Consider the following 24400-nt stretch of genomic DNA (forward strand, 5'->3'; position numbering starts at 1 on the left):
CGAGAGCAACTGGTCGCTGGGGAAGCGGGGGAGACCTCCGGGTCGGAGACAAACAGGCAATTAATTCCGGAGCTAACTTCCCATCTGCCAGGCCTGCTGACAACAGGTCCAGCACACCCCCAGGGCCAGCCGCACTGCTTCCTCCCACATGCCAGGCGGCGCAGCGTGCAATCCACTTCCAGGCACACACGCGGCAGCCAAGATACTTCCAAACAGCTCCTAGCCGCACACTGCACTTCTTGAGAAGCAGACCCTCACCCACTCGAGACAGTGGGAGCCGAAGGGTGGTCAGCCACACTCGAAGTAGTGCACTGGCTATGCTGGGGAAGCTGTAGGCGGGGATCCAGCCCCTTCCATCACTCCCCGCTCCCCACCCCCACCCCCACTTCCTTGCTTATTGCGACCCTGGGCAAAAGCTTCAGTTTTCCCGCCCGCAAAGTGATGAGAAAGAAGGTTAGGTGCTTCCCAGGAGGCGCGCATACCCCGCCGTCGCTCAGGAGGGACAGAGGCGCATGCGTGCGCGTAACTAGTGTCTCGGCCGCCCCCACCGCCCCTCCCCCGTCAACACTCACCTAACAGGTTGGGGTCCTAGCAGTGGGCGGGGCCGCAAAGAGGAGCAGGACCCCCGCCCACCTGGCTCTGCTCGGGGTGGGGGCGGTGCTCTGGCGTCCCGCCCCCTTCCCTCCCTCTACGGGCCTTGGCCCGCCCCCGCCCCCGCCCAGCCTGTCCCGGAGCAAGCCTGCCGCGGCCACAACGCGCTCTCTACCACTCGCCTTCTCAACCAACTTCAGAGCCGCAGGCCGGGCCATGGGGGTGCCCCCGGGGCGGATCACGTAACCACTGTACCCCGAGAACCAACGCATCCCTTCCTGCGTCCGGGCCATGGTCGGCCGCGGAGCCTCCTTGTGTGCGGTGCAGCCCGCGGTACGCAAGACTGGGCAAGGAACGGGCGGCAGGGACCGGCGAGCACCGGGTTCAGAGCTCAAGACAACAAGGATGCTCGAGGGGGGTGTGCGGCGCCCTCTAGGGGTGGGGCCTGGAGCGGAGCGCCGTGGGGGACCGGGCTAGGGCTTCTTCGCCAGGGACCTCTGCGTTGCAGCCAGCACCCTAACTTTTGCAAGAGCGTGGCTTTAGGGGCGTGAGCGCCTGGGTCTGGAGTCGGCCGCGTGGAGTCCTGCAGTGGCGCTGCCCAAAGGCTTGGGTTTACTGTTCTTTCTCACCCCCCACCCCCTGCAGGTAGCTGAGTGTGGCCCCGCTCGAGAGCCCCAGCCGCTTGAGGTATCTCCACGCAAGAGGTTGCCCGCCGGGCTCGACCAAGACCCATGCAGCAGCCGCCCCGCTCCGGAGGGCGCCGGGGCCAGCGCAGAGCAGGGCCACTCGGCTGGTGGGGGCGGTTGGTGCCGCCACTGCCACACGAAGCTCGTGGAGCTCAAACGCCAGGCTTGGAAGTTGGTCAGCGGGCCCGGGACTCCCCTCCGGGTAAGTGACTCCTCTTCAGGCCGTGCCTCAGGCAGGGCAGAGCTGGAACTTGGGGAGAGTTTGGGGCTGGGGCTTGGAGCGTGGCGGGTTCAGCGTGGGCCCTCTTGTCTTATTCAGCTTCCCAGTCTGCAAGAGTGTCTGTGGGTGCACCCCCACGCTAGGGGGCTGCTGCTGCATGTTGTGTGTGTGTGTGGGGGGGGTAGACTTATTTCCTAGGTACAGATGTCCCATAGCTGGAGCCATACTGCTTGGGAGAGGTAGAAAAGGAGAAGGCAGGGACTTCACTCAGAGCAGGGCTGGGCATGGTGTGACACTGTGGGCACCCGGGCATTGGCATGCCTGTATACAGAGGGCATAAAAGGTGAGAGAGTGGGCCCCCCTCTGCAGCTGCGGGGTCCCTGCCCCACACGTGCCCAGCGTCTGTCATGGGCCTGTGTCCTGCCCCAGATCTCTGCTTCTTGGGCCTAGGCTTTCTGTGTGGGTAGTGACTGTTGAGTTTCTGGGTTTCCCAGGCTTCGGCCTGGCTGGCAAGTGCTGATGGGAGAGGAGTCTACTGGGCTTTCCAGCCCGTCGTCGTCTTGCCAGGCATGTAAAGAGCAGGAGCATTGTTCCAGGGAACAATGGTCCCTGGAAGTGTGCAAGGCAGGGGTGTGGGGGTCTCCGCAGGAAGCTGCTCCTGACCTTCAGCCTTGGTGAAGGAGTCCCTGGGAAGCGCCTGAAATCCCCATCCAGTCCAAACACAGTCCTCCGAGCAGTGCTGTGGTGAGGGTGAGACCCGGAGTTCCCTCCGGGCCAGGGCAGATGTGGTGAATGCCAGTCAGGTGTGTCTGTTCTGGGCACCTCTCCTGCCCCTCCTGGCATTGTCTAGGGTGGGGATATGACAGCCTCTCGGGACAGAGGCTAGATCTGTGAGCCTGTGTGGGGTGTGACTGACCACGGGTGTTGGTGGCTTTTGTCAGCGGCAGCCAGTCCTTGATACACTCTGCACCCAGACAGCCTGGATCTTAGCTTTGAAACAGCCAGAAAGCCCCGAGGATCCCAGAGAGGGCCCTGGGGATGTGCTCCTGAGGCCCTTCAGGAAGCGAGCTGATGGAGGAGCTGAGATGTCTCCCCACTCAGGAGTGGGCTTTGCCGTGTGCTGTTGCCCAGGCCCCAGGCCCCGGGCTGACCAGCTACTGGTGGGTGGAGTCAAAGAAAGCCGCAGCCACAGTAGTGAACTGGTGGAGTTGAGAGCCATCAGTGGAGGACTGTGGCCTCCTGTAGACACGGCCGTCCATCCCCAAGCTCCCGAGGGGGGCCTTGGATGCAAGCTCCACACTGTCAGTTGAGGCTCACTTGTCCTCGCCTGGGCCCCGTGGGCTGAGCAGGGTCCTGGCCAGGGCTTTGTGTGGCTTTGAGCCCACCCCCCAATCTACTGGGTGTTTCCTCTTGTCGCACAGGGTGGCCTCGATCTCTCCTGGGAATGCTATCTAACCTGTGGGGTGCTGTGCCCAGGATAGGAAGGCTGTGCCATCCATTTCTCTCCCGAGAAAATTGGAAGCTCTGGGGCACAGGTACTGTACCCGCAGCCCTGGGTTTCAGTAGGTGCCCTGGCTGTGTGTGTTACCAGTGTGGGCCAGGCCCTTCTCAGAGTCCACAGGGAGCTGCAACCATAGACCTCGTTAACCACTGTGTTCACACACACACACACACACACACACACACACACACACACACACACAGGGTCTGCTTTTGAGGTGGGGAGAAGTCCCCTGAAGGGCAGATGGGGGACACTGTGATCATCACCTGTGGGTGGGCTCCACTAGCTCTAAGGCCAACATGATGCTAAGAATTTAGGGTGGAAAGCCAGAATCCTCCGCGGGGTCCACTTCTTAATTTTGGTCTTGGAGAAAGGAACTCCCCCATGAGGACAGCATTTTACAGCTTATAGGGAAGTCTGCCTGAATCTCACAAATATCTCTGTGGTTCTTAGAGCAGGCAGGAGGCCTGCTAGGCTCTCACTGCTGGTCGGAGGTTGAAGCTGGCACCCTTAGAGTCTTTCGGGGTCCTTGTCTGATCTCAGTATTAGAGGGCTGTGGGGCCAAGGGGCAGCCTGGTGGCATGTTGCTCCCTAGCCGTCCTGTGACAATGAAAGGCTTGTCCCCATTAACTTCTGGCCACCTCTCTACTAGCAGACAGTTATGCTTCTGGCAGGTTCGATGAGAGCGCTCGTCTAAGTCTCCACTTATGTTACACAAGTCACCTTGGCCTTCTTCACTGGTGTATAGAGCGGTATTGGAGGTGGGTTCGAGGGTCACCCTCATCCTGGGCCTTTGGGTCATCATGGCTGTCGGGTGGAACCCAGCTGGCTGTTTACGATGCCCTGCCATCCCCCTGCTGTCTGTGAGATCCATCTGGGGCTGTAGCACAGTGCCTTCCAGCTGAGAGCCAGGGTCTTTCCTTTTTCTGCTGTCTGAGTCCTCTACCACATCTTTCTGTGTCTACATCTGCTGCAGTGACGTGGTCACCAAGTTCCCGCCGACCCCTTCCTCCATCTCTGTCCCAGTCCAGGTGCCACTCTCAAGAGGTCTCAGTCACATGGACATGCTTGTTAAACAACTGAATGACTGGGATTTTCTTCTCATACCTTGTGGGTGGTCACCCGGTAGGCTGCTGGGCTGCATTCTGTCTGTGTATCCCTAAGGTGGTGCCCCTGACCCCAGAGGAGGATGGTCCTTCTTCCCCTACAAAGGATGTCTCTTGCTGTTGCTTAGGGGCCATTCCAGATGGTGCCTAGAGAGTTCTTCAGAGGTGGTGACTCTTCCTGGGCTAGTGACATTCTTTCAGACTGTCAATACTGGAGCTGAATTAATGATTCCCCAACGGGAAAATGATTGCCTGTCATTTAGGTCTTGCAGGCCTCCTGCTCATCCAGCCAGAGTTTCATTCCTACGGCCTCCTGACGCTTCTGTTCCTGTGCTGTGGCCTGTGCCTGCCTGAGTGGAGCGGTGCACAAGTCTGCCAAGGGCTGGCTCCCTTGGTGCCTGTTCCTCTCTGGTTCCCATTCCCATGCAGCCCAGGATGCATTGTCGTGGTTCTGGAGCCTCCACGCCCACAGGAACCAGGCCATGAGGGTCAGTGTCTGGAGCCTTCCTGCCCTCCTTGTAGCTCGGCCTCAGTGGCTTGGGATGCCACCGTTTGTGGGCATGTGTTGGCCCTTTCTGACTACGTCATCTACCTGGAGTGAGGGGTGGGGGTCCTGCAGGGGCAGGCATGCTCTGGCTGCACAGCTCCCAGCTCTGATTGCGTTGTCACCCTCAGGGAGGTAAGACTGTGCTCCCCCACAGCAGCCTGTGGCCCTGGGTGATTTAGGACTGAGGCTGGTTCTTCTGGTTCGGAAGGTGCTCCCTGGGATAGCTAACATTTCCCCCAACTCCCATGGGCTGCCATCCTCCTTGATGTTTGGAGCCGGGGCCAGTACGTGCCTGAGGCCTTTCAAGGTGGGGCCCTGGCGTCAGCACTGTTTCCCAGCTGAGCCCAGGTGTCAGCTAGGGAGGTGTGAGAGGGGCTGGTGCTCCCTGGGGCTGGCTGGCATGGGATGAGGTGACTCAGCAGGGAGGTGTCTACTCCAGGGCCTGACTGCGGGTACTCAGAGATCTGTGCTACTCTAGGGTCCAAGTGGGACCAGGAGGGGGCTGGTAGCTCCAGCCTTCCCCTCCAGCCTCTGCAGTTCCTGGGTTGGCTTCCCCGTTCCTCGTGTGTGTCCTTTCACTCAGTGTGGGGCAATGGATAGGTCTGTTACAGTGTCCATCTTACCTGTTTTGCTGGCCTGTGGTTTCAGGGAAGGACTTAGGCTTCAGGGTGGGATTCTTTGCCCCCTGAACTTCTGCTGGGGCAGTGTTGGAATGTGCATGCCCAGGGTGCCCAGTACAAGCTTCATGTGCCGAGGGGTGTGTGCATTGTACATGCCTTGCTCCAGAAAGGATGTCTTTCATACATGGAGCTAATAAGCAAGAACTGCGTAACCAATGTCCTCGCCGCCCTCTCCTGGGCGGTGGCGATAGCGGACTCCCCTGCAATTGGAGCAGGGGTCTCAGCCAACCTGAAGGGCCTTGCAGTAGTTTGGAGTAGGTAAGGTTTCCCCAAACCTCCCTCTGGTGTCCTGGAAGGACCTCGTAGGTGGAAGTCAGGGAGCTGGTTCTTGTCTTAAATAGCAATGAAGACCTTGCTCTCCTTCGCTATGGCCTGCCAGGAAGTTCGCAGTAGACCTGTTCCGCTCCGGACAACCAACCTCATGGGACTGTTCTCTTAAGGGGACTGATCGTTCCTGTGTGTTCACGTGGGGCTGTATCTTAGTCACATCGTTTTGTTTTTAGTTTACATTGTGTAGCTCCTGGGAGCTACCACACAGCCTTTGTGCCCAAGGCCCCGAGTAAGTAAGCAGGACCTCAAAGCCAAGCATGCCTTGGCCTAGCTTCACTGTTTATTTGGTTCACAGACTGGGGAACTTGAGCAGTGCAGGGCAAGTGGGCAAGACTGGCCTGGCCCTGCGGGTTCCTGCTGGCAGCCAGGTGGGTGGTCTGGTCTCTCTGCCTTGGCTGAGTTCAGAGTCTCTCCATCCCTACTGGAGTAAGCAATGGGCAAGAGGAGCCTGCTGCAGGAACCCCAGGCCCTCGTTTCCCCATCTGTTCCCACAGGGCCCGAAGAGGGGTCACCTTTGTTCTTTCTGCTTGGAAACCCTTGCGGTGTCTCGGTGCAGATGTATGTACTGTGTCCTCCAGGACAGCGTCTCTTAGATGTGAACCTCTATGGTCAGGAAGCCTAAGGCTGGTTGTTGGGCATCTGGTGCCCTGTGAGAGGCCCCGAGCCTTGTCTCGTTCCTGCCCTGTGGTAGCATCCTGCTGGGAGAGGGGGTAGGTGGGGTTCACAGGTCACTGTGTTAGTGGATTTATAGTCCTGTGTGGCCCAGGGCCAGGCCTGGTGCTGGCTGGCTCTGGACTTAGATGGATGCTTCTACAGGCTGCTTGCTTTGACCTCTGACTCCGGCAGCAAGGTCAGCCCGGGCTGCCTCCTGTTTCCGGGTGGAGCGTGCCACGCTGGATCTTGTGTAGGGGCCTGGACTGCTGGGTAGGCTTCTCTCCGTCCTGTTACCTCACCTCCTGGCCTCAGCCCAGCTCCGCCTCCTGGCAGCCATGGATTCCTTCCTGTCAGTTTCATAGACCCAGCCTGTGTGGAACCCCAGAGACTGTCCTAAAGCCAACTCACTGTTTTTGTTTGTAGTGCAACCATAAGGCCTATCTTTCTCTTGTCTGCCTCTCCCCCTTTCTCCCCATGCCTGCTTCCACAGGAGGAAGCATCCCGAGGTCCAGTTCTTGCTTCTTGATCCCAGACCAAGGAATCTGATAGGCATGAGGCAGAGGTGGGGGCCCCTTAAAAGGTGGCCAGCCAGGAGAAGGGAAGAGGTGAGGCCTGGGAGTGGGGGGACCCTGGAGCTGGAGCTTCAGCTCTGCTGCTCAGGCTGTGTGGCCTGAGGTGATTGCCTCAGTTTCTCTGCTCTTCCTAAGGAAGGCATTTTCTTGGTGGAGGTCAGACAAGGTCATCTGTAGAGGTAGAGGTGGAGTGGGAGGTCTTTGTCATGTGGTGAGTGTTGGGATTCTGGATGGTACCAGGGGCCTAGGCTGCCCATCATATCACTTCTGTGGGGTGATGGGCGGGCAGAGAGGGGGTTAGTCCTGCCTGGCAGGAGGGTTGGGCTTGATGTTATGGGAGGGCATCTCTTAGGGGGTCAGGACCCCTCCTTTTCTATAGGTACACTGAGACCTGGTGGGGAGAAGAGCCTGTGGTGGGTGGAAAGGCCAGAGCACCCCGCCACACTCCTGGTACTAGAGGCCAGGACCAGCATGCAGGCTACAGATCTCTGAGCACGCAGGCACCTAGGCCACGTTTCCTGTGTAGTAAGGGAGGAGATGGGGCAGGACACATAACTCGCTGAAGACAGCAAAGCTGGCCGAGCCCCCCACCCCTGCCTTCTCCTCCAGTCTTTGTCCTTGAGCGAAGGGCCTGGAGGGCAGCTCCGGGCAGGTGAGGCCGGCTGCATCCAAAGAAGGTGAGAATCTAACCAGTGGGGATGGGGCAAGGATAACCAGGGACTAGACATCTTATCTATGAGAGAGGCCCATCGGGAGCTCATGCAGAGATTGACCTAGGTGGCAGACAGGGTTGGGAACCAGTAAGGTGGCAGTCTTCAGGGTGACATGGATGGACAGAGCCGCCCTCGAGCCCTGGGGCCGTGGCTGGGGTTTGGGTTGTCCCAAGAAGTCTTTGCTGAGAGCTGTCTGTGCCCACAGGAATGTGCCTGTGATCTAGTCCAGGACTCGCAGGCTGCTCCTGTTGGAGGAGGGTAATGGGTGGGGCCCATCTGCGGCCACCTGCAGGCTGTGGTCTTTAGGAGTCAGCCCAGGGCCTGGGTAGAGGCAGGGGCCTGGTTCAGAGTCTGTACACACCCCCTTCCAGCTGCTTAGTGCTGAGTTTCAGGTTCTTCAGTGCTCAGCTGTCTCCAGAGGCACCAGCAAGCACTGCTGTAGCCCAGCTTCAGGAGGTGGTATACCCTAACCTGTTACAGCCTCAGGGGATGCTTTGCTGCCTCATGGTCCAGTGGGGAAACTGAGGCATGGGGCTTTGTGCTTTGTCTAGTGACTACAGCCTCTGGTATAGTATGAGTGCCCAGGACTCTGAGTCTGAGTGTATATTTTATGCCCTTTCAGGTTGGGTCCCGATTAACCACTGTGTCCCCACAGCTTAGTGCCTCCCCGGGTCTCTAGCATCCTATGGGAATTTTTCGTGGAGAACAGGGCAGCTATTGAGGGGGAGGCTGTCAATGAGTGGGTCTGTCCTGATCATCCAGCTGGGCTGTTCCTGGCACGGGACTATGGGTGGCGTGCCGGCCGGTGCTGGGTGGGCTGGGCGATAGGTCGATAAGATGGAGAACCCAGACCTCTAGTGAGGTGCCTGGGAGGGTGGGGATACCAGGGCAGCCTGGGTGTGCCTGCCAGTTTCCAGGCTGGAAAATTGAGCCCTGGACCACCCTGCCAGGCCACACGAGACACAGGAATGTCCTCGACAGCAGGCCACTGGGAGTCCCTTCCTGGACCTGTTGTCAACTCCGGAAACAGTTGCTGTACAGGGTCATAACCCAGAATGCTTTGTTTGGGAGGGAAGGGAGGTTGAGGTAGTTATGGGGTCCGCATGCTTGCTCCCTCTCTCCCGTGTGTGGCAGTGCAGTGGGGGGACACCGGGGTGTCAGGCATGTGGGCACCCTAAGCCTATTTGGCTTCTCATTGGCCCTGCCATGGGTGCAGGGGTCCCCTTTGCAGAGATGGATGATTGGCAGGACTCAGAGAGGGTCTCCCAGGGTAAGCTAAGGCTCCTGATTCTGTGGCAGGAACTGGGAGCAGGGTCCTCTAATCTCCCAGTGGCTGGGGAAGGCCCAGTCTGTTTCCCCTGACCCCTGGGGGAAGCTTGACCAGTACTGAGGCCTGGGCACCTGCCTTTCGTTCTCACAGGAGAAAAATGGAAGGATTACTTAAAGCAACTTACAGATCCCAGAAACAAAATAAAAACCGAAAAGTCATCATTTTTAAACAGGGAGGTGCCCTAAAACCCGCCGCGTGATGGGTGGGTTGTGCACAGTGCTAAATTGAATCAAATTAAGAAAAATACTTTCCAAGCACAAGTAAAATATCTGTTTAATTAGACCATAAAGCGGAAATTAAAAGTAATATTTTGCAGTGGAGTAATTACTGTCTATCTGAAAGCAATGGGTTTCAGAGGTACAGGCTCAGTTGCTGGGCCTTCTGAGTTAAAATCCTGAACCTGGGCCTGGGGGCTTGGGCTCTTGGACACTGTGAGCTGCCGAGGTGGCTGAGAAGGAAGTCTGGTCATGGCAGAGGGGGTCCTGACAGTTCCTGAACTCACCCACCCTGTGCTGAGCTCCTTACAGCTAAAGGAAGTTCAGGCCAACAGGCTTTGCTGGTGGCTGCTGAGGGGGCAGGGGAATCTGGTGGCCTGCTGCAAGGCCTTTGTCTGGTCTGAGGGCCTTGCCGGGAACAGCAGGCATGTGTGGGGTGGGGCGGAGTGTAGGGAGGGACCTTCCCTAGAGCCCTGACTGTGCTGTGGGAAGCTGATCTCTGCTCAGTCTCCTCTAGTCTCCCAGCTCATCCCCAAAACAAGGAGGTCTTGGGTCTCTCCGGAGTGGCCCGTGTGGTCCCGAATGACCCAGCTGCACAACACAGTGGTTTTGCTTTTTGTGGACCTCACTACCGTGCCTGTCATTCCCACCCCACCTCTCCCCGCCCCCTGCAGCTTAGCGTGTTTGAGCAACTTGTCACCAAGGAGTCTGCTCCTCTCTCTTGTGTGATTAGGGCTGAAAAGGTGGCCCTGGCTTTTAGCTGGGCCCGACAGTCAGGTTCTCCCCTGGGGGCTGTTTGTCCCCAGCCTGGGTCTTGGCCAGGGGTTCTGGCCCGCGGGGGGGCTGGTGCAGCAAGGTCTGGGGTGCAGAGCAGCTGTTGGGGACAAGGTGCCTTGTCCAGGGTGTCAGGTGCTGACAGCCTAACTGAGCAGTGGGGACCTGAACATGATGGTCCGCCCCGTTTCCACCTCTGGATCCTGCCCAGGGCCTGGATGGACCTCTTCTGGCCCTGACAGCGGCCGGGCCTCTCCTCCACTCTCTGCCTGGCTGTGTTGGTGGGGTTAGTGTTCTCCCCTCCCCTCTGCCCTGGCCTTTAGCTTCCGTTCTTGTCTCCTGCTCTGGGGATGAAGGGGGTTGTCTCAGAGACTGTGGCCCCTGAGACAGTCAGAGGCCTCCAGGCCTGTTCGGAGGGCCCAGAACAAAGGGTAGCTGGGCCTGGATTCTAGGCTGGAGCTAGGGCTGGGCGGCCCCTTTCAAGCTGAGCTAATGGCCGCAACAGGCCACACTTCCTTCCCTTCGCAGCCTCCCGCTGAGTGGAAAATTAGTGCATGGGAGCCAGACTGGAAACAGGCCTGGCCACCCTGGGCCTGGGGCTGGGTCGTTGGCTGGGAACACCCCACCCCTACCCCCACCCTCTTCTCATCTCCAGGGGCCTCTGTTGCCCTTGCAGGGCTCCCTGTGTGCTCCAGCCTGGTGAATTCCAGGGGCATCAGCTAATGGGGAACCGCTCTGCCAGGCACTTCTCAGCCTGGAAACCATCCAGAATTTACAGAGTCGGCCATAAATCAGGCAACTGCATGATGCTGGGTCTGGCAGGGGTCACTCTTTGATCTGTCTTGGGCTCTGGGTGGAAATGGGGCCAAGGGATAAAGGCCTTAGTCATGACAGTCCCCTTACCTCTCACTGTGTTGGCTGCCTAGGCCACAGCCTTCAGCACTTTGAACCTCCTGGGCATTGTGGGCACAGTGACCGGCCCCTGGGCACATTCAGGGAACGTGCATTTCTGGGATAAATGAGACACTTTTGTGGGGTGGCTGACCTCAGCCCCCTAGTCCGAGAAATGGGTATATCTGGGGAGGCCGTGGTGACGGCTGCATTAGAGTCAGGGTTTTCGAGGAAACCCTTGGGACCCGGGGGCTGTGTGGCCAGCTCAGTGTAAGGAACGGCCTGAAATGGGCCAGAAGGGAGCCAGCGCTGGAGCTGATGGAGCGGACTGCTGAGAAGTGACCCTGGGCTCTGATCAGGGTGACAGCCATAGGCAGGCTGGCTGATGCTTGTTGATGGGGCTATAATGCTTGAGGCTGGCCCAGGAGAGCTCAGGGTGAATGTTTTGCCTCTGATAAGGTCACTCTGAGACCAGCCCATCCCCAGGCTCTCAGTGGGAGGGGTGTTCCCCATGGAGGGTGGTGTCTCTTCGGGGAGGTAATGCCCCCTTTGGGTGGGGATCTTACCCTTCTGACCTACAGCCTGCTTGAGATCCCTGGGCACCCCTAGCTCGAGACCATGAGCCATGCTGTCCCAGCTGCTATCACGGGCAGGGATGACCAACATGTTCACTCTGGAGACATTGCCAAGTGACCCACCCACAGTAGTACCCTATTTCACTGTGCTCCCAGGCTCTACCAAGGCTGGCTGGCAGCTGCAAAGACAAGGATAGGGTCTGAGCCCCTGCCCCAGAGAAAGCTCAGGAAGGGAGGGAGCCTTGGAGGCCACCTCTCGCTAGCCTCCCGCCAGGCTCTGGCTGGCCCAGTGCCGTTACCCATAAGCTGGTTGTCAGGGAGCTACAAATGCATCTGATTAGCCGTGAACCAGCGTGGTTAATGATGGTGAGGCGGTGGGTTGGCTGTCAAGGGCACAGGGAACCTCCTATTAACTCTGATAATTATCTTCCCGCTGGGCTCGTGTGGTTAAAATAGTTTGGGCCATAATGATGTTATGGATGGTGTTGTGCAGGCTGCATCATGAGCCAGGGTGGTGGGCTCCCTGTGTACCTGGATGCTGACTGCTGCCCCTTGCTGTCCCCAGGATCCTTGCCTCTCGACTCTGCTTCTTGACAAGCTCCCGGCTTCTGGGGTTCAGCCAGCGTGCCGCCCTGACACCGAGAACCGCTGTGACGTTTGCACCACGCACCTCCACCAGCTCACCCGGGAAGCCCTGCGCCTGTTACAGACTCCCGCCAGCCACGAGGACCCTGATGCTTCCCGAGGAGGCCTTGTGGCTCCCAGCCCTAGGGACCCACCTGGACCAGTGGGCCTCACAGGGAGGCAGCCCCCTGTGGGACCTGACAGGAGGAAGGCAACAGCGTGGCCGGCCGGCCCCAGCGTCCAGGTGTCCGTGGCACCAGCGGGCCTCGGGGGAGCCCTGAGCACAGTTACCATCCAGGCCCAGCAGTGCCTTGAGGGCGTGTGGAGCCTCTCAAGGGTCAACAGCTTCTTGCCGCCGACCTGCTTGGTGAGTGCTCTGCGTAGGTGGGCCACTGGATCCCAGCTGACTTCCTTTTGGGCTCCTGACCACATCTGGGTGCTGTGCGGCATGGGGTTGGCAATGCAAACCCAGGAAGGTCAGGGATGCTTTTGGCTAGCTTGCCTCTCAGGTCATCTGATGCTGTGGGCTGAGGGAGGAACCCAAGGTCTCCTGGGATGACCTCATCTGGCCTTGGGTTTAGAGAGACATCTTCCCTTGAGGCGCTTCCGTGGCAGGCTGTCCTCAGGGGCATAGACTGGGTGACACAGACCTGCCCCGTGGACGGTTGACAGAACCTGGAATACAGTGAGGTCCACAGTTGCTGGCACTGACGTTCATAGGTTAAAGGATGTCCTCCAAGCCTCCCCTCTCGCCAGAGAGCCCTGGGAGGGCCTGGCTCCCCTTAATCCAGCCCTACAGCCCCTACCCAGGAGTGGTGGTCTGGGGTCTTGCCTGCATGGGTGCTTCTCAGCGTCTCTCCAACACCCCACGTCCCCAGCTTTCCACCTGGTTCAAGGAATCCCAGAGTGGGAGTTAAGAGAGCAGTGCCCTTGGCCTAGAGGTGTCCTCGCGTGCTGGAAGGTGGGGCTTGGATTTAGGGAGTATACGAGGTTATCCCTGGGCCCTGGAAGAGGGCCTGCCACCCACAAGGGCACAGCCAGCACTCTACCTGAGCCCTGCTTGACTTAGCCCTTCTCCAAGGGCACCGTGCTGAGGGCACAGCCACCTGCCCCTCGAGGACTCTAGCGGGGAGGGCAATGTACTCTGTTGGTCTGAGTTCCCCTGGTGACCACAGGGATCCTCTGGGCAGGGAAGGTATGAATAGATCTACAGGAATGAGGTACTGGTAGCTTAGGGGGGAGGGGTAGGAGGTGAAGGGGGGCAGGCTTCTGTGGATCATGTGTGCATGGCTACATGGAGAAACCCCCTCCCTGGAGTCCTGATTGTAGAGGATCTGTAGCTGTTTCCAAGGAATCGTGCTTCTGTGGTAGAGTTTCAGGTGTGCATTCCAGGCACACAGCAGCCACCCAATGAAGGCCTGGGAAGTTTGCAAAGTCCCGGGTGTGGGCTGGTGGGCTCTGCGTGTAGCATTTCAAGGAGATAGGCTGAGGGACCCCAGAGCCACTGGGCATTGTTGATACAAGCTCCCATGTAAGGAAGACACCTCCCGTTTTCTGACTGTAGGTACCTCTCTGAGGCAGGTAAAACTTGCTGGCAGGACTTTGCTCTTGGTTGTGGTGTGTGCTGAGAATTCTGCCCAGGCTGGAGCTGGTCTCTGGGGGTTTGTTCAGGGGCTGGTCTTTTGAGGCCATCTATCCTTAGGGTTGGAGTGCCATGTTGATCATGGCCCAGCATTCTTTCCCTTACTATACTGAAGGGAGGTCAGCTGCTCTGTCCTCCTGAGGCTTTGATCCTACAGCTGGGCTGCCTGAGGAATGGGGAACAGAACCCAGGTGTAGGGTACAGATGCTACTGACTGCTCAGGTGAATTAATTAATCCCCGGCATTAAGCTGGACCCCAAAGACAAGCTCAGACCTAAGACGCTGGTCCAAAGGGGTCTGGGTGGCCGCACTGATTGACTGGCCTTAGGTCTGAGCAGACATTGAGCAAGGCTGGCAATGATGGTCTTCATGCTTTGGTGTAGTGATGAGGGCTGGGAGGATGCTGGGAGGGTCACTGGCCTTTAGTTAGGGAAGTCTGACTGGGGCCGGCAGTGCCATAAAATGTGGGCATTTAAGGCTCCCACTCCTCATTTCATGTGCACATTGATTGTGTTTGGGAAGGTGGGAATGGATTTATAATTAGAGAACAGACCTGGCAATCAATAGGGAGATTATTAGAACCATAAACAGGACTTTAGGCTGCAGATGAGGCGATGTCCCCGAAGCAGGGCATCAATCGCTGATGATCAAGGACTGCCTGGGCGCTCTGGTGTTAAACACTTCTAGAGAGATGCATTGTGAATCTGTCACAGATGGTCAGTGAGGGCTGCCTAGGTGGATTGGTTCCCACAGGTGGGAAAGGCAGCCTGGCCATCATCATACTGGAATGAGGAGTGGAGGGCCAGGTCTGGGTCCCATGGGCACTTTCATTTTGGCCGAGGTCAGCAGTAGAGGCTGAGGAAAAATGGTTGACTCTGGCTGGACAGTTGGTCCTTAGCGAAGATGGTGACCTATGTCTTCATGAACTCCCTGGAGCCACAGGCAAGGCCTGGGACATTCTAGGTGCTGTGGCTGAGAGCTGCCCTGATCCCTCTATTTGGGTGTTGCTGTGGTACAGCTGCCCTCATGGCCCCAGGAGCCTTTGGAGCGAGGAACTATGGGCCTCCATAGGCTTTCATCCAGACCACGGCCACATCTCATTTGGGTTTGGAGGAGTCTGCCATGACAGGCTGTCCTCGGGGCACAGCTCGGGTGACATAAGCTTGTCCCAGGGATGGCTGACAGAGCCTGGAAGTACACAGCGAGGCACTGACTTTTATACATTGAAGGATGACCTCCAAAGCGCCCCTCCCACTAGGGAGCCCCGTGAGGGCCTGGCTCCCTGTAGCCCTTGATCAAAGGGGAGCCCTTTCCTGACCATTTTGCCTATGGAGCATCCAGCTGTTGCTCTGGAGCTCCCGGGGGACTGTCCCTACTAGTCTTTCTAGGCCAGAGGTTCTCAACCTGTGGGGCACGACCTCTTTGAGGTCGAAGGACCCTTTCATAGGGCTCTCCTAAGACAATCTTGCATATCAGATATTGTACATCATAATTCGAAACAGTAGCAAAATTACAGTTATGAAGTAGCAACAAAAATAATTTTATAGTTGAGGGTCACCACAACATGAGGAACTGTGTTGAAGGGTCACAGTGTTAGAAAGGTCGAGAACCGCCGCTCTAGACTGTCAGCTGGAGACACTGGTGCTGTGACAGACGAGGACATTTCCCCAGTGCCAGCCTGTGGCATGTCCTGCAGTCAGAAGCCCTCAGGGAGGTCAAGAAACCTGTTGTCATCTTGAAGCAGGAGCTGCAGGATAGGAAGGACTCCTGATCCCATAGTTTGAGCTGGCACAGTTGACATCGAGGGAAGCCTCAAGGAGCCGGGGTCCCCCACTGCGTGGTGGTTGGGCTGTGCGGGGAGCCTGCTGTCTGCCATTCATAGAGACCTTAGGTGGATACTGAGCCTGGAAGAGCTCCGGCTGCAGTCTGGCCCTCCACTGAGTCTTCGAACGCATTGCTGACTTCCCTGTGCAGGCCTTAGTTTACCCTGAAGGTATGGGACTTCCCAACCTTGTGCCAGGCCCTGGAGGCCTCTGGACGGTGAGGCCAAAGAAGGGGGAGCAGGCAAAGAGGGTCTAACATTCTCTGTAGGACACTGCCCCCTCGGTTTTATACACTGGCCTCAAGTGTAGCCTCAACCGAGCCTCCAGGTTGCTTCTCAGTCCCCCACAGCCCCTCAGCACCTGGTAGGGTATTTATTAGAGGGCACTGTCCTTCATGCCAGAACCTTGTAGACGGAGAGGTCAGGCCTAGAGGGCTGCTGAGGTGGGCTAGTCTGCGTTTCTTAAACGGTTCCACAGAACCCTGGTGTTCTGTAGAGGTCATGACACTGGTGACTGCCGAGGTAGGCTCTGCATTGTCTTGCCTGTGTGGGTGCAGGATCTGGCTGTGAGGTCATGGCGTCAGGGCTCTGCTAGCTGTCCCTCGGCCAGTGCTGGCCTCACGCTCTCCTCTCTCCACGCTTTTCCTTTCGTTGCTGCTGTGTGCCTCCATCACACTTTCTGTCTGTCCGTCCACCTCCCTCCTCCCCGTGTCGTGGCCCCCTCCTCCTGCCCACACCACCACTGCTCTGCCCTCGCTTTGGGACGGCTTCTTTTTGGCATTTCCGGGCTCTGCTTCTGGCAGGAATTGGCAGTGGCCGTCCGTCCCGATGGACAAAGCCGTGTCATGGCAGCTGGTGGGACGGTGGAGCCAAGTCACATGCGGGACTCCTGAGACAGGTCAGTGTGGGGAGGACCGGCGGTGCAGGGGGGTCAGCCGGTCAGAGGCCCCAGGGTGGCTGGGCCTCTGGGAGTGGGTAGAAGGGCCACGTGGGGTGGGGGGCAGCAATTCTGGCCCCTGTGACTCCTCCAGCTTCCGTCCCCAGTGTCTGGCAGTCAGGCAGGGTGATGTGGGACCCTGGGCCTCAGCACGGCCGTCACAGAGTGCTGAGCTAACTCTAGGTACTGGGGGCCATGGGTCGGACACCCCTCCTCTTTGAGCCTGTCCGAGGGTTCCTGGCCCTGGGCTCTGGCTGCTGTGCCCAGTAGGTGCCCAGCCGAATCCAGCGCTGCTCCGATGGCTCAGACTACGGTTGTCCGCCTTGCAGGTTGAACGTTTATGCTTTCCTGTGAAAACACATGAAAGTGGCACGGAAGGGACTCTCACTGGATGTGAGGGAGTGGCTTGCAGAAGAAGGGGGCTGGCCAGGCCGGGTTCTGAGGCATGTTTAGGAGTGCAGTCCTGCACACCTATGGTCACGTGGCTGACCAGGTGTTTGGTGCCGTGTCTGGTAAACTGTCCCGGGTTTGACCTTTTCTGCTATTGACCTTCCCTTCTTGCAGTCCGGGGGTAGTGGATGTCGCTGGGAACTGACAAGGTGCTGGCCTTGCACCTTGGCTGAAGCCTTGGGCTGGGCTCTGGACTTTGAAGGGCAGAGAGAGAGTCTGTTCCTTCTCCCAAGGGGAGGAGGGGGTGTTAGAAGCTGGCGTTCTTCAGGGACTGAGAATGTGAAGTCTTCCCTGTGAGGAGGGTATCTGCCCTGGGTTAGTGCCATCTCTGGGTACAAGGTGGCTTGTTCTACAGAGGTGCCACACCTGGTCTCCGGGCTGCATCCTTTGAGAGACCCTAGAAATCCTGAGCTCAGCCCAAGGTCCCCAGACCAGGCCTGTGCCCTCTCAGCCTGGGGATCCCGGGCTCTGCCAGCTGGGACACAGGCCATATTGGCTGGAATGTTGACCTCCCCACTCAGGCTGAGTGGAGAGGATATATTGGAGGGTGAGGGGCACGGGGGTTTCCAGGAAGAGACCAGCAGCCTGTCCTACTCTGCTAGGGCTTGCGTCCCCTCCACCCCCGGAGCCTGAGGGGCAGGTAAACATCATGTGGGAGCTGTCCTGGGAGCATTTAATTACATCTGTGCTCCATGACGAGGCCTCTCCCTTTCTAGAATTTATTTTAGCTAATTAGTTGGAAATGCCAGAGTTGTATTTCAGGCAGTGGAGTGTCATACGTTATCACATGGGGGACAATTAGCACTCATGCCAAGTATTTATTGTGGTGTCTTGTATAATTGTACCTCTGGGTGATCCCAGATGGCCCGTGGATGTGGGGCAAAGGTCTGTCTGCCTGACCTCTGTGGTCACTACAGGCCTTGATGAGGGTGGGGGTAGAGTCTGTTCCTGGTGGGGTCTGCCTTTTCTTCTGTGGCTGGGACAAACCTGTCATGTACCCTGAGTGTGGGACTTGGGTCCTTGCAGATTGTCTTGGAGGCTAGGCCTTTCTTGCGGGGTCCCAGTGCTTCAGCTATGACTTTCCAGTCACACAGGCAGGATCTTGCAAGTGTGTGGGTGGGTGGGTGGGATTGAGGGGTACATGAGAGCACTCAGCCTGGGGCAGTGAGTGTTCCTCTGTCCCCTGACGGTTTCTCACGTGGATTTCTCCTTCCTCCAGGCTGAGGCGGCTGTGGCTGCCGTTGCAGTGGCCGACACAGTCCGAGACCACCCTCCAGCTGCAGGCCCTGATGGTATGTCGAAGGCTTGGGGCCGAGGGGCAGCATGCACTACAGCCCTGGTTACTCCAGCCTCAGGCTCCTCAGCAGGGGGTTCCACAGGCCCATCGGCAGCAGCCTCCTTCTTTATAAGGTATGTCTCTGGGGTCACACGAGCTGCCGCATGTTGGGGAATGGAGGCCACGAGTTCTTGGTCCCTGGTGGCCTGTGGCCTATTCTTGGGAGAACCGTGGCTCAGTCCGTCAAAGGGGGGGGGGGGCTGCGGGAACATCAGACTGAGCAGCTCAGCTCATGGCCTGGCTGGCCTCCCAGGGCACCTTTCAGAGGTACCTGTCTGGGACCTAGAGCTCAGGTGCGTGGACGGGACAGGGCCCTGCTTAACTCCTTCCCTTCAGAAGGCCTTGCTTGAAGATGTGAGGTAGCATGGTGGTCTGGCCAGAGGGAACAATGTACTTCAACGTGGGAGGTGGGAACACAGCCCCCCCCCCCCCCGCCCCGCCCCAGCTTGGGCAGTGGATAGATAGGTAGGGGAACAGTCCTCTGCTCTAGGGTAGAGCCTTTGGTTCTGCAGACCCCAGGCTGGAGTCCTACCCTCAGCCAGCTGCCTGAGGAACAGGGATTACAGGATGTAATCGCCATAATGAGAGGTAATGGCAGCCAGCTGGGGGTCACTGTCCCATTAACAGCACACATGGGCGCTGATAAGCTTGTCTGTATCATGCTGGGCAGTGTGCAGAGGACGTCTTATCAGCCCTGGTCCGGGGGGACTGCAGGGCCTGATGGGGGGGCGTGACGGGGCATGTGATTAGGGTATTGTCGGTACTGGCTGATGAATGCTGTCGTGCCGTGCGCCACTACCTCCCGTGACTGATGTGGCCTCAGCCGCCACCCCAATTAGGTGCAGAGAACCTGGCTGGGACCTTCCAGATGGGGACATGTCGGAGTCCTTTTCAGCCTGCTTGGGAGCCTCCGCGTACCACCAGCAGACAGGGTGGTGTCTAGGCGGCTGGGCACGAGGGGCGGGTAGCTGTCTGTGTCCTTGTCCTGCTTAGTTCTGATTTCAAGGGCCTTTGCCTTGAGGATTTGGTGGCCTCTGGGGCAGCTACATTCCTGGCATGGTACTTGGTGGGAGGTTTAGAAACGCTCAGATCTTTTGAAAAGAGTTGGCTTGGCCACTGGTCCTGAGTCTGGGTGGCACCCAGCATCCTGGTTCCGAGGCCCCTGGTGCCTGAGGAGAATCTTGACACTGACTGTGGTGTGTGTGAGGCGGTCTCTCCCACTGCCTCATTAGCCACCCTGCCTGCAGCAGGCAGCAGGTGCTGGCTGCCTTTTGTCTCAACCCTCGCTTTGGAGGCTCCTCTGCCTGAGCAACACCCTGACCTTGGAAAGTTACCATAGAAACAAAGAAACAAGTGGACTTGGGTTAGGGGCTGGAGGCAGGTTCCCCAAGGCTGGTGTAAGTATGGGAGTGGGGGTGGGGAGCGCTCCCGGCTGCCATTACTTCCAGGGCCATATGGGTCACTGTGAATCTCAGTGGCTTCCTGAAGACCTGTTGAGGGCTGGGTTAAGGGTGATCGGTGTTTCTGCAGGTGGTGTCCCACGGGGCTGAGATAGCTATGGGAAGCTTTACAACTATGTAACCGCTGCCTGGCCTTGTGGATAAAGGGGAGGCACCGAGTTGGGGCGGGGCTTGCCCAGAGTGTACCAGGAGGCTGTGGTACTTTGGCCCCACCCCACGGCCCCTGGCTCATACGGAGCAGATGCCGTGTTCCTGCCTTCACTTTCTGGACCCGGATGCGTAAAACGATCCTTGCTCATCCCTGCCCTTGGGAGGTTTGCGTGATGGGAGAGGGTCTTGAGTCTGTGAAGGTGTCCTGGGATGGAGGCCTGATCAGAGTGCTGCCCTTGTGTGCTCTGGGGGTGGGGGTGGGGCCTCAGGGCCTGAGGAGGAGCCTGGCAGGTGCCTCTGTGCTGTGCACACAGAGTAGGGGTGGGCTCAGCAGTTTAGGGTCTCAATCTCATAGTCCTGGGGTGAGTCTGGGCCCTGCCACTTCTCTGGGTACTCTCCCCAGGCAGAACAACCAGCCCAGCCTTCCTCAACCACTTCCACGTGCCATGTCTACAGGGAAGCACACTGCAGTCCCCGGGGTGGGTAACTGAGCACCAGGCGGGCAGAGTAACATCCCCTCAGCTGGACCCGAGTGGCTAAGCGCTGACTGGATGTTTGTCCTCAGTTAGAAACTTGAGGCCACTCTCCGTGGGGGCTGCTGTGACCTTGACACCCCAGTTCTGAACCCTCTCATGGCTGTGCAGCCTGTAGCCACCTCTCTGTTTCCGAGGCTCCCGTTAGCCCTGCCCACCTGCCTGGCTATCCTTCTGCCCTTAGTAAAGATGGGTGACCTCTGGTACCCAGAATCTAGAGATCTTGGGAACCTCTGCTGGAGGAGGCATCTTTCAGGTAGCTATGGGGCAAGGATGTCTTCCTGGTACCCGAAGCTTCCTGGCCCCTGTGGAGCCCCAAATGTCTTTCTGGACGTACGTTTGGGTCTAGCCGGCAGAGGTGCCGAGGCTCCAAAGCCGGTCTGGGCCACCAGGAGGGAAGACTTGTCGGCACAGTCTCTTGCTTGCTCCAGGCCCGCAGGGCACAGCGGCACCACGGGCCCAGGGAGGCCTTGGGTGGTAGCTCCCTCCAGTCATGTCTTAGGTCCCTGTAACTGTCCTGTAGGACCCACCAAGGAGCTCCCAGTGAGTACTTTAGTCCTCGTGAGGCAGATCCTGCAGATGGCAGGTCTGCTGTGGTGAAGGAGGCTTGGTGGGGCCTTGCCATGCCCGCCAGCCTCTGAGCTGAGGGAAAGCGCTGGGTTGGCAACTCCTCATCACTCCAAGGGCACAAGCTGCCTTTCAGATGCTCAAAGACCTCAGTGTCAAGTCCATCTGCCTCTAAATTACCTTCCTCTTTGGAAGAGGTACATTTTCTTTATGAAAAGGGAGAAAAAAAATCCATTTTTCTTTCTGTTCTCATGAATCAGTGACCAGAGAGATGATGAATCTGGGGCTGCTGTTCAGGCTGGCATTCACAAACTGGGTCATTCATGCCCTCATTCAGGTCTGCGCCGGGCTTCCTGTGAGCTCGGGCTTGGCTTGGCTGGTGTCTCTGTAGTCATCTCAGGCCAGAGTGGTTCTCTAGAGCAGGAGGCTTAGGGTTGGGGTCTACCTTGGGGGCATCAGGACAAGCTTCCTGGAGGTGGTGTCCCTGGGGTTGAGAGGGCTGTTGGGAAGCTCCTGCCTTTTTTAATTTTCCAGTCAGGGGCAGACTGCTCAGACCGGGCCACTCCTCCCTGCATGTCCTGCTGCCCCGGGCTGCCACTTCCACACAGTGTGGTGGCCTTGATGGTCCTGGGTATGGTACCCTATCTTTTCTTAGCCTTGGTGAGGCACGTTTCCTGTGTCTTTTTTTTTTTTTTTTTTTTTTTTTTCGAGACAGGGTTTCTCTGTGTAGCTTTGCGCCTTTCCTGGATCTTGCTCTGCAGACCAGGCTGGCCTCGAACTCACAGAGATCCGCCTGCCTCTGCCTCTCGAGTGCTGGGATTAAAGTCGTGCGCCACCACTGCCCGGCGTTTCCTATGTCTTTGCTGCTCAGAACCAAACTGGGGTCCTCAGGGGGCAGGCTTGGCCTCTGGGACTAAAGCGCCTGCAAGCCGAAGCCTTGCAGTCTTGGGAGGTTGGTGGGAATTCATCATCTCATCTTCATCAAAGAGAAGGTACCTGTCCTGGGGCATCCGTCAGTCGTCGGGGAACTGCTGTGAGTCACACTTTGTGAACGCTGGAGGCCGGGCCTGCTCCAGCAGCTGCTGGCTCCTAACCCTTCGGGGAGGTGCTGCAGGTCAGGTCAGACCAAGGTGCTGCTGGCCCTGTGCAGGAGGTAGTTGGGTCTCTGCACCCACTTACAGGCAAGAAAGCTACTCAAGGAAGCCTCCTTGCCCTGCCCAGGAATCCCTGGGCCTCTTTCTGCCCAGCTGGGATGGCATAGCTCTTCCATTGGTTCCCTGCACTGGGCAGTACCAGGCAAGGGGGTTGTGACTGCCCTGCCCTGATCAGACCTGGAGAGAACAGTGCTTTCTGAGGCTGGACGGGGGCTTTCCTCAGGAGGCCGCTGGGGTGGGATCTGGAGCCGGAGGCCCCAAATAGGGAGGTGGGAGGAGGCATGGAGAGCCCCCGAGCGGATGGCAGAACAGTATAGCTCTCTGCTGTGGCCCTTCCAGGCACTGCCGATGTCCTCTGACCCCCACGGGAGTAGATTGGGTTGTAGCTGAGGGATCCTTCTTGCCTTGACCTTTGACTTCTCGGTGTACGCAGTCTGGTAGTGTTGGCCTGGCTGCCTTGTTTTGCCGCGTGCCTCTTCTCTGAGGGTGCTGTGACAGACTTCCTTGCATGGCTCATTTGAACTTTGCAAACACAGGCCCAGGCAGGTACTAGGCAGATGCTTACGGCGCCGTGTGAGGTTTTGAGTTGGCACCTCAGGGTGCAGGTGCCACCACTGCCAGAGAACCCAGGTTCTGGAGTCCAGGGCTCCTCCTGGGCAGGAGACCTCCGCTCCCTGTCTGCTGCACGCGGGTGCTGCCGCCGCTCCGCTAAGGACTCCGCCATGCGTCGTAGATTACTTTTATTTTCTGTGATGACACCTCACTACGAGGAAGCTGTCCCTGGGGCCTCTTAAAAGACAACTCCTATTAAAGATGAGAGGAGTTACCAGAGCACCAGCAACATGGTGGGAGGTGCCAAGGAGGGCCCCGGGCTCTGGGCTCTCGCGTGTTGGAGCCTTCTGAGGAGGACAGAATGGACCTGGGAGGCCTACCGGGATGGGGAGAAGGAGCCGGGGCATTTGGGGGTGTGGGGGAGGGGTGCACCTGGTTGGATAGCTTCTCGTCCTGGTCACCTGCCCCCACCTGAGCCTTCTTCTTTGGAAAATGGTGACAGGCCCAGGGGGAGTGCCTCGGCCAGGGTACCCATGGTTTGAATTTACAGTGGTGATATTCTTGGGTCCTTGTGGCGTGGGTTAGGGCCGTGTGGCTCTCATGATCTCAGTTATGGCAGGAGCCAGAGCCTTGGCTGGAGGACTTTGCGGGGGGTGGGGGTGGGAGGGCAGTGGGGGCAACTGTTGAGAGGGTCTGGGGGCTTCGGGAAAACCCACCCCAGGACAGAGACCTGACCCGTGAGATGTATCCCTGGAAGGCAGTCAGCTTGAAGAAGGCTATGGAGGGTATGGATGAAGGCTGTGACTTCAGGGATCTCCAGAGCAGATTGCAGTCCTGTGTCTACAAGGACCATCTGCCTCCTGTCCTGGCTGTGGTCCCGGCTGTGGACCACACCACTCAGAAAAATGCAGTTCAGGCCGTGAAGCTGTTAGAATTCCTGGCTGTTTTCTCGGAGCAATTCCTGTGTGGCTGGTGGAGTCTGAGGGTGGGGCAGCGTGGTGTGGACAGACACAGTGACGGAGTAGATGTTGGTATACTCTGAGCCCCCTGCCTCTCCTCCCCAGGGCTGCCCAGAAGCTCAGCCTGGCCTCCAAGCGCAAGAAGCACCACCCACCACCTGCACCCACCACCCGGGGCACGTCCACCTACCCCACGGACTTCAGTGGCACTCTGCAGCTGTGGCCTCCTCCAGTGCCCCCCTGCCTGCTCAGGGCGGCCTCCAAGGCCAAGGAAAACCCCAGCAACTTCGGAAAGGTAGTGCCCCCTGCCAGGCATCCTGGGTGTTATGGAACTGGACCTTCTCGCTCATGCCCAGTGCGGCCGTCCCCGGCTTGGCATTAGTCCTGCATGCGCGTGTCCTGCCCACATGGTCAGCACTGGCTAGTGGGAGTGGACTCCGGAATAGGGACCAGAGAGGAAGCTGTGTGTTTGCAGACCTTCCTTCCAGAAGGGAGGCCTCCTTCTGCGGCAGAGCCCCCGAGGAAGGAAGAGCTTTCTAGACAGGGCTGCCCAGACAGGCAGCTGCAGGCCAGTGGGAGGGCCTGGGCCTCCTCAGGCCCAGCTGACTCCACTCTGCACCCTTTTAGCACTGTGGGCTGCTTTTCTTGCCCTCTGCCGCCTCTCAGAACGCTAACTGGTGGCTGGAAGCCAGGCCCCCTGGCTCCTCCCTTCCCCTGGGAAGGGGACACACCCCATGGCTTCCTCAAGGCAGTCTGCTGGAGGTGGCCTCCGTGGGGGTGGAGTATGGGAAATAGACTAGCCTGGGGTCGATTGCAGACAGTTGGCATG

At 58.3% G+C, this 24400-nt stretch overlaps 1 protein-coding gene across 3 annotated transcripts in view; it reads left to right on the forward strand.

The window, feature by feature from the left end:
- Positions 1-722: 722 nt before the first annotated feature.
- The window catches only part of Kif26a (kinesin family member 26A), a 35293-nt gene continuing 11615 nt past the window's right edge, over positions 723-24400 (forward strand). For 2 of the 3 annotated variants that reach the window (XM_042261235.2, XM_006987992.2), the window contains exons 1-5: positions 723-924; positions 1237-1479; positions 11951-12376; positions 18080-18270; positions 23677-23866. In XM_042261235.2, coding sequence (XP_042117169.1) covers positions 883-924; positions 1237-1479; positions 11951-12376; positions 18080-18270; positions 23677-23866 — 1092 coding nt within the window. In that variant the 5' untranslated portion in view covers positions 723-882. Of the gene's footprint in view, positions 925-1236; positions 1480-11950; positions 12377-12474; positions 16372-18079; positions 18271-23676; positions 23867-24400 lie in introns of those variants that run through there. The other variant, XM_076551504.1, reaches the window with a different exon arrangement.

The sequence above is a fragment of the Peromyscus maniculatus genome, chromosome 14 (assembly GCF_049852395.1).
Source record: "Peromyscus maniculatus bairdii isolate BWxNUB_F1_BW_parent chromosome 14, HU_Pman_BW_mat_3.1, whole genome shotgun sequence".
Lineage (NCBI taxonomy): Eukaryota > Metazoa > Chordata > Mammalia > Rodentia > Cricetidae > Peromyscus > Peromyscus maniculatus.